The following is a 17,892-nucleotide window of genomic DNA, read 5'->3' as shown; positions in this document are numbered from 1 at the left end:
TTCAGGGGTATAGAGAGAGTAGAGTAGGGAACTGAGCACAACTTGAAATGTTCCAGTGTTGAAGATTATCAAGGAGGAAGTGTCAGTTTGCATTGATTGTGGTTTTCTGACGAGGATGTCAAGAAACCAATTGCATAGGGATTTGGAGAGACCCAATTCCCTGAATTTGATGATATGTTTAGCAAGGATGATAGCGTTTAATACTAAGCTGTAGTCAATGGACCATGGCCTGATGTATGTGTTCTTATTGTCCAAGTGTGGAGAGCTAGCAAGATCACATTCCCTGTTGTTCTGTTGTGGTAGGCAATTTGTAGTGGGACCAGGTCCTTACTAAGGCAGGAGTTGATATGTGTCATAACTAACTACTGAAAGCTCGTCTTCACCATGGACGTTAGTGCCGTTGGACGGCAGTCATTGCTGTCTTGTTTATCTTGTATTCTTCATGCAATCCCATCTAAATATTGTACTGCTATTGCTTACTGTAGTGTTTTCTGGTACTCCCAGTCCTCTATGCACCTAGTATTGGCATTTTTTGCTACATTCCAGTGTTCATGACACTGCAAGTTAATTTATATTTATTCCTGTAGAAAACCTTGTTGAAAGTATAGCGGTAGATTTTCCTGTTGCCACATTGCATATTTTATTGCATGTACTTTATTCTTCGCATAATTTTCTAAAATTATTGAACTTCAATTGAGATGGTCTCTTAAAAGACAACTAATATATCATTATGTTTTCAAACATTTCTTTTTCCAGTTTATTCTCCAGATATGCCATCTAGACTTCCAATTCAGGATATTTTTGCTGGATTGGTTACAAGTATAGGCACAGCAATAAGATACTGGTTCCATTACACATTGGTGGCCTTTGCATGGCTGGGAGTTGTACCTCTTACAGCATGTAAGTACTTCCCTATGTTTTTCAATATTTGGTCATTTCAATTTATTATCACCTAAAATCAAAATATCTTGAAATACATTTTCTTTTACTTTCATGTTGTTATCAATGTTAACATTGGACTTGTAAGCTCAAAATTAAAGTCAAACGCTACACTTTAAAGAATGTCAAGGATGAGCCATATTGTAATAGAGTAATTCAGGTGGGCGGAGGTCAATTATCCCCCTATGCCACTGGTTGTCTGCCCTTCAAGTAACCAATTCAGCACAGTGGCGCAGCGGTAGAGTTGCTGCCTTACAGCGAATGCAGCGCCGGAGACTCAGGTTCGATCCTGACTACGGGCGCCGTCTGTACGGAGTTTGTACGTTCTGCCTGTGACCTGCGTGGGTTTTCTCCGAGATCTTCGGTTTCCTCCCACACTCCAAAGACGTACAGGTATGTAGGTTAATTGGCTGGGCAAATGTTTTAAAAAAATTGTCCCTTGTGGGTGTAGGATAGTGTTAGTGTGCGGGGATCGCTGGGCGGCGCGGACCCGGTGGGCCGAAGGACCTGTTTCTGCGCTGTACCTCTAAATCTAAAAAATCTAAATCTAAATCTTCATGCCAACCATGAAGCGCCCATTTTATAGTAATACTTTACTAAACCCGGCTCTTCTAGTAGTGTTATCCAATTAATTATATAAACGACAGCAAAACTCTGATAATTTGGCATCTGATTGTTCAGAAATCTAGATGGTTTAGCACCTGACTCATTCTTTAGTCCAGAGAATGCTTCAAAGATTTGGACTGGAAGTGGAGTGTGCAATAAGAGAGAGGGTCCCAGAGTGGGGCCAACGTTAGGATTGTGGGTTGGATCTTGGCCAGACCCAGGGTAGGGAATAACGAGGTGAAACTAAAATGTATGAGATGAAGCTTGCAAACTTAAACTCAGCTGGGTTCTATTTCCCACTCTCTATAAACTTCTGGAGTCCACTGGGAAATTGTCTGTGTAATATCGTTTAAAATAAATAAATAAATAAATAAGTGTTTAAATAGAAACATTCAATAGCCTGCTAGTTTGGCATCACCCAAATCCTAAGAAAGGCAGGTTATGTGAGTTTTATTGTAATTGTGGAATAAAATTGTAACATACAATTAAGGGATTACAAGAAAGGATTAAAAGTGCCATTAGCAAATTTGCAGATGATACAAAGCTGGGTGGTAGTGTGAACTGTGAGGAAGATGCTATGAGGTTGCAGGGTGACTTGGACAGGTTGTGTGAGTGGGCGGATGCATGTCAGATGCAGTTTAATGTGGATAAGTGTGAGGTTATCCAATTTGGTGGTAAGAATAGGAAGGCAGAGTATTATCTGAATGGTGTCAAGTTAGGAACAGGGGATGTACAACGAGATCTGGGTGTCCTAGTGCATCAGACACTGAAAGGAAGCATGCAGGTACAGCAGGCAGTGAAGAAAGCCAATGGAATGTTGGCCTTCATAACAAGAGGAGTTGAGTATAGGAGCGAAGAGGTCCTTCTGCAGTTGTACAGGGCCCTAGTGGGACCGCACCTGGAGTACTGTGTGCAGTTTTGGTCTTCAAATTTGAGGAAGGATATTCTTGCTATTGAGGGCGTGCAGCGTAGGTTTACTAGGTTAATTCCCGGAATGGCAGGACATATCATATGTTGAAAGACTGGAGCGACTAGGCTTGTATACACTGGAATTTAGAAGGATGAGAGGAGATCTAGTCGAAACGTATAAGATTATTAAGGGGTTGGACACGTTAGAGGCAGGAAATATGTTCCCAATGTTGGGGGAGTCCAGAACAAGGGGCCACAGTTTAAGAATAAGGGGTAGGCCATTTAGAACTGAGATGAGGAAAAACTTTTCCAGTCAGAGAGTTGTGAATCTGTGGAATTCTCTGCCTCAGAAGGCAATGGAGGCCAATTCTCTGAATGCATTCAAGAGAGAGCTGGATAGCGCTCTTAAGGATAGCGGAGTCAGGGGGTATGGGGAGAAGGCAGGAACGGGGTACTGATTGAGAATGATCAGCCATGGTCACATTGAATGGCGGTGCTGGCTCGAAGGGCCGAATGGCCTCATCCTGCACCTATCGTCTATTGTCATAGTAATATATATCTGGCTGTCCAAAGTTTTATTTTAACCTGGGTCTTATATATGCTATCCTCTGTTTTGATCCCCAAGCCCTCTAGAATCTAGAGACACTTCAATATTCCCTACTACTGGAAAATCAAAATGCACTTAATATTGCATACTTTACTCCTATGTGCAGTTTATACTTTAAGTAATGATTTCAAGATGTTCCAAATTGCATTTTCCTTAACAACCTCAGAGTTCTCTGGATTTGGCACGTGGACACTTTTTTTGCAACAAAAAGCTCTTCTGTGCTCCATTTCCCACCTTGGCATCCATTTGAAAAAACGTGTCACATTTTACTCCCATCTTTTCTAATCCCCATTGTTATCTTATCATTGGGTGTGATCAGTAGAGGGGGAATTACATCATTGATGCCAAGGATGCTTCAAATCTAAACGATGAAATATCCAGAAACCTGAGACTGAGCAGCTGTAAATGATTAACATCAGGCTAACTTGACAGAGTTCTGCTGAATGCAAGGTTAAACGGTTGTCAAAGTGATGTAAAAAAAATTAAAGCTATATCAAAACTGTTAGAATTTCTTTAAAAAATGAAGTCAATGATATGGTAAAATTAAACTAGCTGCTATCCCTCTCCGAACATTAGTGGGTAGGTGGAGAGACAGATCTACATGCATTTGGAAAGGCCAAGATATATTGGGACTAGTCATCATGACTGTGCTTGGGAAATCATGTTTCACAAATATGATTTTGTTTTAAAGAGGTGACCAAGAAGATTGATGAGGGCAGTACAGTTGATGTTGCCGACTTTGACTTGAATGGGGCCTTTGAAAAGATACTGCATAGTTGGTTGCACTGAAAAATTAGATCTCACGGACAAACCAGCCAAATGGATACAAAATTAACTTGAAAGTAGGAGATTGGGTGTAGTAGTACAGGTTTTTTTTGTCAGACTGGAGGCCTGTAACAAGTGATGTATGACTGGGCACAATTCTGGTGAATTCGGAATTACAATCTGCAGAAAATTGCTCCAAAACTTGAGCACTCCCACTTTGTGAGGAGTTGATTGCCAGACTTGCAGTTAGGAAATTAATCACATACATCTTGCAATAGCTTCACAATATTGGCATGTGCATGTAAGCAGATGGAAATGTAAAAGTTGCTCTCACTGGTTGAGGGTAACAAGAGAATTCAAGCACCCTCTCCAGTATTTGCTGCATAATCCATTAAAACTGCAGTCTTGGCTCACTTTAACTAAGTGGCTAAAAGTTGAAAATCCTGTACAAGGATGTCAGAGCTGCAGCAGCAATTTGGAGCAGGTTGTGGTAGCAAGGAACCACGGGGGGGGGGGGGGGTGAGGGAAAGGTTTTGCCAATAGTATCAGTTGTCTGATACACTGCCCTTGCTTACACATCACCTGTGGTAAACAACGTTAACTGTGCAGTTGTAGGAAAAAGTGTTATTTGTACAACTGATAGGCAGCATGCTTCACTCACCATGAGAAAGTGAAAGGACCTCCCATCCCATAAAATTCTTGTTTAATTGTTCAACAGTACTTTATTGCCATATGTACCTAAATACAATGAAATTCAGTTTTACACGCAATCTAGTAAAATCGTCCTACTAAACGCAATTATACATAAGCACGAGTGCAACAATTGTCGTGTAAAAATAGTAGCTTTCTTCTGATGCTGTATACAAAGTCGCCATGTGTCTAGCGGCACCTTGTACCTACCAAGTGTCAAGATGCAGGTTAATAATAGTAGCTTTCTCTGTACATTTTTGTTATAAAATTAGTGTGGTAGAAATGTATATAAAAAAAATGAGATTTGGAAAAACATTCCTTCTATTTAAGGGTGGTTTTAAGTGACCTTGGCTGTTCCACGTTTTTTTTAGGTCGTATCTACAAATGTTTGTTTACTGGCTCTGTGAGCTCACTGTTGACACTGCCACTCGATATGTTATCCACGTAAGTTTATACACCGTGTCTTTTTGTGACGAGGGAGCAATTTTGAAGTAATGATTTATTTTCGAGAGGAACTGAGTTTGACCTGCATGTTTCATCAATTTTCTTTATACATAACGGAAATAAAGTGTTATTCAGCAAGAACCACTTTATTGCTTTTGGGGGCAAATGTAATCTCTCCCTAGACTAAAAATTGTTTAGTCAAGTGAAAATGTATGATTAACTGGTAGGGTGTCGTGATCAATTTCAGCATTTCTTAAAACATTGCAACCAGTTTGGATCATTAGCCTACAGTGCCCTCCATAATGTTTTTGGGATAAAAACCCATCATTTATTTATTTGCCTCTGTACTGCACAATTTGAGATTTGTAATAGAAAAAAATCACATGTGGTTAAAATGCACATTGTCAGATTTTATTAAAGGCCATTTTTATACATTTCGGTTTCACCATGTAGAAATTACAGCTGTATTTATACATAGTCCCCCCCATTTCAGGACACCATAATGTTTGGGACATATGGCTTCATGGGTGTTTGTAATTGTTCAGGTGTGTTTAATTGCCTCTTCAACGCAGGTATAAGAGAGCTCTCAGCACCTCGTCTTTCCTCCACCTTTGGAAACCTTTATTGCTGTTTATCAACATGAGGACCAAAGTTGTGCCAATGAAAGTCAAAGAAGCCATTATGAGACTGAGAAACAAGAATAAAACTGTTAGAGACATCAGCCAAACCTTAGGTTTACCAAAATCAACTATTTGGAACATCATTAAGAAGAAAGAGAGCACTGGTGAGCTTACTTATCACAAAGGGACTGGCAGGCCAAGGAAGCTGATGACAGAAGAATTCTCTATAATAAAGAAAAATCCCCAAACACCTGTCCGACAGATCAGAAACACTCTTCAGGAATTAGGTGTGGATTTGTCAATGACCACTATCCGCAGAAGACTTCATGAACAGAAATACAGAGGCTACACTGCAAGATGCAAACCACTGGTTAGCTTCAGAAATAGGATGGCCAGGTTACAGTTTGCCAAGAAGTACTTAAACCATAGTTCTGGAAAAAGGTCGTGGAAAGATGAGACGAAGATTAACTTATATCAGAGTGATGGCCAGAGCAAAGTATGGAGGAGACAAGGATCTGCCCAAGATCCAAAGCATACCACCTCATCTGTGAAACACGGTGGTGGGGGTGTTATGGCCTGGGCATGTATGGCTGCTGAAGGTACTGGCTTACTTATCTTCATTGATGATACAACTGCTGATGGTAGTAGCATAATGAATTCTATCTGCTCAAGTTCAAACAAATGCCTCAAAACTTATTGGCCGACGGCTCATTCTACAGCAAGACAATAATCCTAATTGTACTGCTAAAGCAACAAAGGAGTTTTTCAAAGCTAAAAAATGGTCAATTTTTGAGTGGCCAAGTCAATCACCCGATCTGAACCCAATTGAGCATGCCTTTTATATGCTGAAGAGAAAACTGAAGGGTACTAGCTCCCAAAACAATTATAAGCTAAAGATGGCTGCAATACAGGCCTGGCAGAGCATCACTTGAGAAGACACCCAGCAACTGGTGATGTCCATGAATCACAGACTTCAAGCAGTCATTGCATGCAAAGGATATGCTACAAAGTACTAAACATGACTACTTTCATTTACATGACATTGCAGTGTCCCAAACATTATGGTGCCCTGAAATGTGGGGACTATGTATAAGCACTGCTGTAATTTCTACGTGGTGAAACCAAAATGTATAAAAATGGCCTTAATTAAAATCTGACAATGTGCACTTTAACCACATGTGATTTTTTTTTCCATTACAAATCTCAACTTGTGGAGTACAGAGACAAATAAATAAATGATGGGTCTCTGTCCCAAACATAATGGACGGCACTGTATACACAATTACTCTTAAGATTCCAAACTATTTAATTGTCAAACTGATTCTGCACATTTTAACCTTTACTTACAGGGAGAATTTGCTAGCAGACTCTTTGCAGGGTTGTTTTGTGGTAACATGCACACTGTGTGCATTCATTAGCCTTGTCTGGTTACGAGAACAAATCGTACATGGTGGAGCTCCACAGTGGCTCGAACAAAATCAAGCTCAACCACCCAATGGAGTGGGTCAACAGAATGAGGTAGGGGCTACTAAGGTCTTCTAGAGAGCTATTAACTGGAGTAACAAGAAAAGATGAGTGAAGTGATGAGCTCTCATGCTGCATTTTTCTTGCATGCTATCAGCCCTTCCATCCATCACATGCATTATTTTTATTATTATTATTCTTAAGGCATTTCAGGAATTGGGCTCAAAGTTGTAAGTGATATTTGATTTTTATATCAGTTAATTTTGCATCTCTTTTTGAAAAAAAGATTGCGTCAAGTGAAGAGTGTTTTATTGTCATATGTCTCAAAATGGAACAATTAGATTCTTGTAGCAGTACAACCGATATGTAAACATAGTATTCTGTAAACACCATAATGAACAGGTAAAAGAAGTTCAGTATATTAAAAATATATATAATAGTGCGGAGACAAAAACAGTGCCCCCCATGTCTATGTAGTTCGGAGCTTAGATGCAGGTTGTAGTGTTTTTGCTTTGAATTCATCAATTTAACTTTGGATGCTGATTTATCATCCCCGAGCAACCTCGTCTCTGGGTAGTTAATAATTGCAGGCAGATAACTGCTACTAGTGGTCAGTCATTGTTATGCAGGCCAGCATTATGAGACTATACTCTTAATTTAGTTCAGTGCTGATAACCCTCCTTATAACAGACCATGGGGGGGGGGGAAGGGTGTCTGTGATTGTCGATTGTTTGCTATAACCGAGTAAGGGCGATAAATATGTACATATATTGGAAAAACAGCCACCTAACAGTCACTCCATTAAACAAAGAACTCGGTCCTTTGTTTCCAATATCAATGGACGCATCGGTTACAACAGATTTCGTCCGCTATAACCAAAATCCGTTAAATGAGTTCTGCAATAACGAGGGTAGACTATATTAATAGTTAATTTCTCTCTCATTTTTACGACTGCATAAAGGATGTCTAATAATAAAGTTGCTGCATTAAATCAACCACCCTGTTTTGTCGGTGTTTTGTCTTTAGCTGCAATATCTTATCAGGAATAAAAGGTTGAAAACTCAAACACACGTATGCCTCTTTCCTGCTAAAGCATCCCTCTGAAAATCTTAGCTTGTGTGATAAACTGCAAAATTTTAAACGGTGTAACCTACAAACATTTTTAACCCTTTAGCCTCAAGCTGCACCAAATGCTGCAGCCGAGAATCCCCAAGTACCTCAACCAGCTGAAGAGGCAGAAGGAAATGAAGCAGCAGCTGCCGGGGCTGCCCCTGCAGTGGCAGAGAATGCCAACGTTCGTGCAGATGAGGGTGAGAATGAGGAGGATGAGAACGATGAAGATGATGATGCAGTGGTAGAAGATGGTGCTGATGCCAACAACGGTGTTCAAGGTATGAATAATACCATGGTGGCCTGTCTAGGATAAAGCTGAGCGTGAGACCTTTTATTGCTTATGGAATCTTTTTCCGCACATGTTCGCGTAAGATTAATCAAGAGGCAGCAGTTGAAGTCTGTTCGTGCAATCAACAGTGACTGTTGCGAGTCATAATTTTGTATTTTGAACCTATAATCGTAGAATGGTTTGCAACATGAGGAGCCCGACCAGAACAACTCATTTGATCCACCCCCATCTTCCTTTTCTGTAGCTTTGCAAAATTTTCTTTGCCATATATTGGAAAGGTACATTGGAAATTCCTTCACCAGATCTACAGGAGATATATTAAAAATTCCAACCATGTTGCATCAAAATAAAACAACAATCCCAGCCTTTTTTAAATAAACGAGCATCCATACTGAGTCCTGCAACTCTTTTAGAACAGTATTCTTTATTTTGTAATGCCTATCTTTGTTCTTTCTTACATTTTACAGTCCTAAATCTCGTGTACCATGTTTGCTCGTTCCATCACCCTTTTAGTATGCTGTTGCAATTTATCACTTTCCACTTTTAAGGTTGCAGTACTGTTGTCAAGTTTTAATTTTATCCTCAAATTTAGAAACTTCACTTTCCTCCAATCGAAGAAACAATCATTCACCACAATGATCTGCAGTCTGTTATTTAGCTAGTCCAGACTATTGATGTCCCTTTTATGCCACGTACTTCAACTTTTCTAATAAGCCTGTTTGTGGCACCCTGTTGGCACTTAAGAGGCATTTAGTTTAGAGATAAGCCCAGAAACAAGCCCTTCAGCCCACTGAGTCTGCACCGACCAGCGATCCCCGCTATCTTGGCATTATGTTCGGCACAAGCATTGTGAGCCAAAAGGCCTGTTCCTATGCTGTAATTTGTTTATGTTTTATTGAAAACGTATAGTATATGTCCATATACTGCTCATTGACTACATTATTCATATTAACTCTTACCTGTTACCTCATCAAAAAAAGAGAAATTGGCTAAGCTCATAAGTTGATAACTCACCTTTGTTGGTTTACCTTAATTGGTTGATTTTCCTGCAAGTAATTATCAATCCTGTTCTGGAATAATGTTTCTGAAAGCTCTCCCATATAATCCTTGTTAACTATTTGTTACCTTTTAGTGTATCCTATGCACTACCAGATTGCTCCACTATGCAATTATTAACCCACTTGGATATTATTACATATAGGATTGAGCCATTATATGTTTAACACAAGATCACGGTTTCTGTGACTCAATCTAGACATCGAATATCTCGTTTAATACCAGAATGTTGCCAAGTTGCCTCAATATTCTAGCAGCCGTTATCTCATAAAACTGTGTCTGAATCCTGAATTTATTCCATTCAGCCACTCTCATCATGCACTTTTTCAGGATGAAAGATATCTTTTATTTTCTAGTATCAGTGCTGCAACCTATTGTGACTTTATAATTGGGAATCTTTCCGCATGAAATGCCTGCCCCATTTCCCCACCCCCCTCCCACATTACTGCATATCAGCTGCCTACCTTCCACAAAATATATTCTGCATAAATTCTGTGTTTTGACGCATTTATTTTAAGTAAACCATTCTGTTTGAATGACGTTTGGGAAGGATTTCACGCCAAGCAGTGAACTCTCAAAGGGAAATAACTGCACATGTTTGTTCAATTGACAGATTAAAATAATATTTCTCTTTTCAGATGACATGAACTGGAATGCACTAGAGTGGGACAGGGCTGCAGAAGAACTAACTTGGGAACGCGTATGTGATCATATCTCTCAAGCTTATTTATTTATTAAGTTAAAATGATCTTTCATGCTTTTATTCAAAAAACATTTGTTACCATATTTTTAAAATATGAGTGGGTGGTAAGATTGTATTTAAAACTGCATTCTCCTATGAACAACCTCATTATAAAGACAGGTTTGAATCTTGGATTGCCTTGAAGTATCTGGATAGTTGTCTTTCTCCACAGATAGATTTATGCCTCTATTGTACTCTTAATCGATGAGCAGAAGTTAGTACTTCATTATAAAAGTGTAAGAAATTACTGATATTCGTCTAGTAAAGATTAGCCGATTGCCAACCTCAATATTTAAACTGCCCTAACTGCATATCCCTTGATTTTCCTAATATCAAAAATCTATTGATTATTTTGAATGAAATCTATCACAACCCTGCAAGGGCAGAGAACTCCTAAACTTTGCCACTTTCAGTAGAGGCTTCTCCTCCTTTCAATCCTAAATGGCCTCCTTGTATTTTGAACCTCTGCCCTTAGTTTTCGATTCCTCGGCTAAGGAACACAGTCCTTGCTGAACCTTTGAATAATGATGAACATTTTGATGAGATAATTGAATCTTCTAAACTCTTAAAGAAAAGGTTTAGCCAACTCAATCTCTTGGGAACCAATCTGGCGATTGTTTGCTGCATTCAATCTGGAACATATATATTTTTTGAGAAGGAGAGCAAAATTTTACCCTAGGTGCAGTCACACCAATGCCCTAAATAACTGAGGGTAAAGATGAGAGGATATTTAGCTATACTATAAAATAATCATAATTAAATAACTAGTTGTAGATGTACTTGAAGGTTAATGCCTTGCATATTTGAGCTAAAGTCAAGATGCTTTATGGCAGCATTCAATCAACATTGCATTGGAGGCGAAAGCTTTGTAGATGGATAATTCCAATAGGTAATTGAAAAGCTAACATCATAAAGTTTACAGTTGTATAACTAGTACTTTTTCATAAAAGTTATGTTCCATGACCTATGAATTCTCCATTCAATGTAATGGCATGACAAATTCAATAAAGTGAAATATCCAAAAATAAGGAGCAGTGTTGATCGATGTTCTAGATGTTTAATGAGGGTTGCTTAGTTGATTAGTAAGGGTGTGAGGAGTTATGGGGCGAAGACAGGGGAATGGGGTTGAGAAGAAAAGATAGATCAGCCATGATTGAATGGCGAAGTAGACTTGATGGGTCAAATGGCTTAATTCTGCTTCTAGAACTTATGACTTTATGTTTAAACTCATCTTCTATTGTTTCACAGATGCTTGGATTGGATGGCTCACTAGTTTTCTTGGTAAGTTAAAGCTTTTTTGAGTGATATGATACCAATAATACTGAAAGTAATTCACGTTTTTGCAATGTGATAACAAAAATTAAAATTGAGCATACGTTATTTTTGAATCAATTTTGCATCTTTTGAATAAGAGTCAGTGAACATGAGTTATTTTGCCTAAAAACACATATGTGCATAGATTTTACACGCTTGTTAATACCAGTTACTCACGGATCTTACCGGCATATTGTTTTTGAAGTTACTCTAAATATATATTTGTAAATTTATGGGAGTAAATGCTAACTGATTTTATTTTTCTGGTAGGAACATGTCTTCTGGGTCGTTTCTTTAAATACACTTTTTATTCTTGTGTTCGGTAAGTGCCGCGTCAATTGCTGTTCTATGTAATCATATTGAAAATATTTTACCCATTCTACTAAAAAGCTTGAGAATTCCCCATAGGCAAATAAGAACCCTTTTATCTTCTCTATGTTTCCTGTTTTCACACTTAATTGGTTTAAAAAAAGTTGCAGAACAGAAACTCTAGGTCATGTTTTGGCCTGGGAATTACTAACCAATAATACCTCATGAAAATGTTAAAAGTGCAGTTGTTATAACTTTTAAGTTATTCGCTTTGATTTCATTGGTATGATATGTCATGTGTCATTGTTCCTCTTGGTCATTCTGTGTCTTAACTTGTTGAATCTTGTGTGGAGGACCCATCCTGTTGACCCATAGCACCGCAGTCTTGTGACAAAAATGGAGAAGGGGCAGACCCAATCCTCACCCACTATCTTTGACAGCTCAGGAATCTCTGGTCCTTTTCATTTTCGAGACACTCAGGGTTTTTTAATTGGGGATATGAAACTACAGATGCTGGAATCTTGAGCAAAAAAACAGTGTTGGAGAAACTCAGAAGATCAGGCAGCATCTGTAGAATGAATGTACACACAACATTTCAGGTCAGGCCCCTAACCCAAAGACTGAGGATCAGTCTGAAGAAGACAGACTGACTAACTGAAGTGTCCTTTGTTTCACAGATGATTGGATTGGGTGGTTCATTTTGCTTTCTTGGTAGACTCTGCCCAACCCACTGAGTTCATCCAACACTGCTTTTTGCTAAGGGCTTGTAACCTGTTTTGAAATTGACTAATTAAATTTACAAATATTTAAATAATTAAAATACCACTTTTTTTGAATATCTGAAACATTATGCAAAACCCAATTAAAATCAGTGTGATTGCAGATCCTGTGCCAGGTCTAATTCAGTTTAGAATCTAAGAGCTGGTTTTCCCCAATGTAAGTGCTGGGGAAACATATTACATCAACTAATGGTGGAACTGGGACCTTTATGCTTGACAATGCAGGCCATTCTGCTCTAAGCGGATATTCATGTGGAATTTTGGTTCCTTTTTCTGGTTAATGGTGCCATGGGCATCAACCATTTTTCCATGCACTTTCTCCAGTGAGATCTCATCGAAATGCGCATAATTTTTGGAGTAGATGCAGGTTGGATGAGGAAGGTAGAACTAGGGACACGGTTCAAAATAAGGTGATGTCACTTAGGATTAATGGGAGGGGAAATTTAAAACAGAGAGATTGTGATGTAGTTCAAATAAGCTACTTTGCTGCAAATTGAAACAAAAGCACCAAATCGTCTGGACTGTATGTCTGGACAAACGTGCTTTTTGGGAGGTACCAATGTTGTTTATTTTAACTGCTGTTAAGTCAAGTGCTTTTAAATTATCTCCATCTTTTATAATGAATGCTTTTTAAAAACGTTTCTCAGGTTTGTTTTGTTTTTTTGCAGTTCATTGTTGGAATAAATTTTGTGTACAGTTTAAGACTACATTAGCCTGTTTTTTTTTTTTCAAAGCCCAATTCAATTAATCTTGCCATTAATGGAATCTCCTTATCAATATTCTACATTATTGGCTGCCCTGAAAGGAAGAAAGTTATCTTTTAAATTTGATGTTTTATAGCTTAAAAAATATTGTGCTTTATCTTCATGAATTCTTAAAATATATTCCTTGCGGGATATGGTTTTGTTATGGTATTGCTAAACCTGGCTGAATCGTATGGTGTGCAAACAAATTTTATCAAACCTCAGACGTTTATCCTTTTCTCCAGAGATGCTGCCTGACCCGCTGAGTTACTACAGCTTTTTGTGTGTATTCATTCAACAATCTGATTTAGATTTCCATTTATCACGAGAGCTGAATGCTTGCGAACCCACTTATTCCTTCTATCCCTTTTTTTAATGTTTAACTTGTTCTTTTTTAATAGCTTTCATTTTATAATAGTCTAGGTACAACTTTAATGAGTGATAGCAGAAAGAACATGCAAATTCCAGTGCATTATTCTACAACATTGCTTTTGTACATTTCAGCATTCTGTCCTTATCACATCGGGCACTTCTCAGTTGTTGGTTTGGGTTTTGAGGAGTATGTAAGTACCAATGATACGGTGCGTGTACTTTGAAAAGATTCTACATAAAGTTAGTGTCATTAATACCAATATAGCATTATTGTGTAGTATTAACATATTTGACTATATATTGAATTGAATGTTTTGTTTTAGCATTATATATCACAATGATCAATGGCCTCCCAATTATATATGTTTCTTGGAGTTAATTCTCCTTTTTTGAAAGGAAATTGGCATCATTTCGGGGTTGGTGATGTCCTTTTGATAATCGCCATTTCCAAAATCAAAATATTGTGGATGCTGGTAACCTACCTCAACCAGGGCCCCATCTCTGTCTTGTGGTTGGGGGGGGGGGGGGGGGGGGTGCCCTCATGATCCCAATACAATCCTAGTTGATCCCAATACTATCCTAGTTAACTAGGTGACCGCAAACAAAACAGTATGACTGTAATAGACAATAGACAATAGGTGCAGGAGTAGGCCATTCAGCCCTTCGAGCCAGCACCGCCATTCAATGCGATCATGGCTGATCACTCTCAATCAGTACCCCGTTCCTGCCTTCTCCCCATACCCCCTCACTCCGCTATCCTTAAGAGCTCTATCCAGCTGTCTCTTGAAAGCATCCAACGAACTGGCCTCCACTGCCTTCTGAGGCAGAGAATTCCACACCTTCACCGCTCTCTGACTGAAAAAGTTCTTCCTCATCTCCGTTCTAAATGGCCTACCCCTTATTCTTAAACTGTGGCCCCTTGTTCTGGACTCCCCCAACATTGGGAACATGTTTCCTGCCTCTAATGTGTCCAATCCCCTAATTATCTTATATGTTTCAATAAGATCCCCCCTCATCCTTCTAAATTCCAGTGTATATAAGCCCAATCGCTCCAGCCTTTCAACATTTTAATGAGTGTTATTTACAAAAATTGCCCCCAAAAAGTGCATGAGTGCTTAAAAGTGCGCTATGATTTAGGAATAATCTGTTTTTGATCCACTTAAAACGTGTATGCATCAATTGCCAATCAATTATTGCCATCTCTATTTTCCCTTACGAAGGCCTTGATAGCTTTTGACTTCCTACTTTGTTCATTATTAATTATATAATTTGCACTTCATTATGTGAAAATGCACTAATTTAATAATTACAGTGAAATTATAATATGCATGTTTTAAGAGTGGTAAATGTAATTTGTAATTGATCAGAATAAATGGACATTTTGTGGGTTTTTTTGACATTGATATGCTATGCAGTGCTGCCTTTTTAAAAATGGCAATAGAGTAAAACTCTGATAATCTGGCATGTTTTGGACATTGCTGCCACCCCAACAGACTTTACAGAATATCAGATGTTTTATTAATACTCCAACATAATTTAAATGATCTTTAAAAAAAAAAAAATGTTTAGTTTTGAGATACAGCACGGAAACAGGCCCTTCGGCCCACTGAGTCCACACCGCCCAGCGATCCCCGCACACTAACACTATTCTACACACACTTAGGACAATTTACATTTACACCAAGCCAATTAACCAACGAACCTGTACATATTTGCTGTGTGGGAGGAAACCGAAGATCTTGGAGAAAATCCACGCAGGTCACAGGGAGAATGTTAGACAGTAACATTTTAGTAAACCGATAGGTTTAAAGGGACCACAGAAAGAGAACCAGGTAAGTATCAAGGGAGGGCAGCCAACTGAACCGGATGGGTTTAACAAGAGTACAGGAATTGGGGCCCAGGCAAATGAATGGGGAGCACGGGCTCTAGTGAAGAGGTTGAAAGTGTTGGAACTGGGCAACGCTCAGTTAGTAAGTCAACATCATTTGTTGCTTGCATCAATTGCAAATATCATTTAGTAAGTCAGATGTGGAACCACTGGAATTTCTAGACGGTCAGGTAGCAGATTATCAGAGTTTTACTGTAAGTGGAATGTGTCTTGCTAATACCTTAATGAACTGTCTTTTAAATTGTCTCATGGATATAAAATTAAAATTTCAATAGTGAATTAGAATTAAAAGAATTTTTGTGTTAAAAGATGATTATTTAGTCAAGCAAATTATATTTAAAACTTAAATGTAAGATTAAATGTTTATGCAAATGAATTATAGTTATCTCATTATGCACTGTACTGATTTTTGTTTTTCAGGTTCAAGCCTCGCATTTTGAAGGCCTGATAACAACTATAGTGGGCTATGTGTTGCTGGCTATGACTTTAATTATCTGTCATGTATCCTTTTAGTCTTGCCTCAAAGAAAATTTATTTTAAAAGTTCCAAGTAACAGTACATAATTAATAACCAATGGTAATCTTTTCAGGATCTACCTCCTAAAAATGCCTGCCAGTGAAACATCAATTTAGGTTGCTTTCCTGGTTACCAGTCGCAATAGAACATTTAACACGCGAGACTTTTTGTAGTTTTTAACTTTATTTTTCAGGGCCTTTGTATCACAGGAAGAGCCATCATTTTTAAGAAGTTGGTAATGAGCCTTTTCAGAGCTCAGCCCTTCTAGTGAAGGCATGCCCACAGTACTGTTGGGTGAGGTGTTTTAGGTCGTAGATGCAGTGACAATGAAGGATGGGTGTTGCATTTACAGGTCAGGTTGCTGTATGATATTTAGTGGGGGTGATAAATACAGGTGATGCGGCTTTTATGTTTTTGAGGATCTTATAGCAACATATAAAATTCTTAAGGGATTTGACAGGCTAGATGCACGAAAAATGTTCCTGATGTTGGGGGAGTCCAGAACCAGGGGTCACAGTGTAAGAATAAGGGATAGGCCATTTAGGATTGAGATGAGGAAAAACCTTTTCACCCAGAGAGTTATGAATCTAGAATTCTCTGCCACAGAAGGCAATGGAAGCCAATTAACTGGATGTTTTCAAGAGAGAGTTAGATATAGCTCTTGGGGCTAACGGAATCAAGGGATATGGGGAGAAAGCAGGAACGGGGTACAGATTTTGGATGATCAGCCATGATCATATTGAATGGTTGTGATGGCTCGAAGGGCCGAATGGCCTACTCCTGCACCTATTTTCTATGTTCGTAGAGGTCTCCAGTTTAGGAGGTGCAGTTGGAATAGCATTTAAACTTCCTGAATGTTGGGTTGTACTCATCCAGGCAAGTGAAGAGGTGGTGTTAGTTCTGCAGCATTGATCTTCAGTTCCACATGTGGGATGTTGTCTGGGGTCATTGGCTTCACTATATTTGATACTCAGCCATTGCTTGTTTTCCATTTTCACAATCACAATCATACTTTATTAGCCAAGTATGTTTTGCAACATACGAGGAATTTCGTTTACCATACAGTTGTAACAATAAAAAGCAACGGGACGCACAAAATACATTTTAACATGAACATCCACCATAGTGTCTCCCGCATTCCTCACTGTGATGGAAGGCGAAAAAAGTTCAATCTCTCCCTTCTTTGTCCTCCAGCGGTCGGGGGCCTCGAATCTTCCATTGACAGGATGATTTTGTGAATTGTTGGTCAAATGCTACGGTAGTTCATGATAATTAGAAAGTAGACTCTGCCACATGGACTTGTCTCATCAACAAATGTGGATAGACGTGGCCTCCGCATGCAGACTAACCCCATGCAGACACAGTCAGGTACATGATCTTACCCCCATGCTTTCTGTGATCTCCCTCCTTTGCACTGCTCCCTCTGTTTCTGCTCTTGTACTAGCTGTTCCTTCGGTCCTGACTCATTGCCCCCACTACCACTTCATCTTCACATATCTTCCTCCCTTTTAGTACCCTTTACCTTCCTTGGAATTCACCCCATCCTGACCATACCCAACTATCGACTGTTAACTGCAAGTGTGAGCATTTGCAGTGCTCCCTATCCCCAATTTCAGTTCCCTTGCATTCAAGTATTTTGTTTTCAAGTGAGCAAACTGCCCTCTTGTAATTAATCTCTTAAGTATCAATTGTGAACTTGCCTTCTATTCTTTCTAAATGTCAGGGAA

General features: G+C 38.9%; 1 protein-coding gene across 2 annotated transcripts in view; it reads left to right on the top strand.

The window, feature by feature from the left end:
- The window catches only part of marchf6 (membrane-associated ring finger (C3HC4) 6), a 71,212-nt gene that overhangs the window by 35,827 nt on the left and 17,493 nt on the right, over positions 1 to 17,892 (top strand). Inside the window, exons 4-12 of one of the 2 annotated variants that reach the window (XM_078415400.1) lie at positions 757 to 900; positions 4,888 to 4,960; positions 6,930 to 7,098; positions 8,219 to 8,435; positions 10,141 to 10,202; positions 11,493 to 11,525; positions 11,829 to 11,880; positions 13,894 to 13,952; positions 16,070 to 16,150. In XM_078415400.1, coding sequence (XP_078271526.1) covers positions 757 to 900; positions 4,888 to 4,960; positions 6,930 to 7,098; positions 8,219 to 8,435; positions 10,141 to 10,202; positions 11,493 to 11,525; positions 11,829 to 11,880; positions 13,894 to 13,952; positions 16,070 to 16,150 — 890 coding nt within the window. Of the gene's footprint in view, positions 1 to 756; positions 901 to 4,887; positions 4,961 to 6,929; positions 7,099 to 8,218; positions 8,436 to 10,140; positions 10,203 to 11,492; positions 11,526 to 11,828; positions 11,881 to 13,893; positions 13,971 to 16,069; positions 16,151 to 17,892 lie in introns of both variants that reach the window. The other variant, XM_078415392.1, reaches the window with a different exon arrangement.

The sequence above is a fragment of the Rhinoraja longicauda genome, chromosome 2 (genome assembly GCF_053455715.1).
Source record: "Rhinoraja longicauda isolate Sanriku21f chromosome 2, sRhiLon1.1, whole genome shotgun sequence".
Taxonomy (NCBI): domain Eukaryota; kingdom Metazoa; phylum Chordata; class Chondrichthyes; order Rajiformes; family Arhynchobatidae; genus Rhinoraja; species Rhinoraja longicauda.
This window is presented reverse-complemented; position numbering and strand designations above follow the sequence as displayed.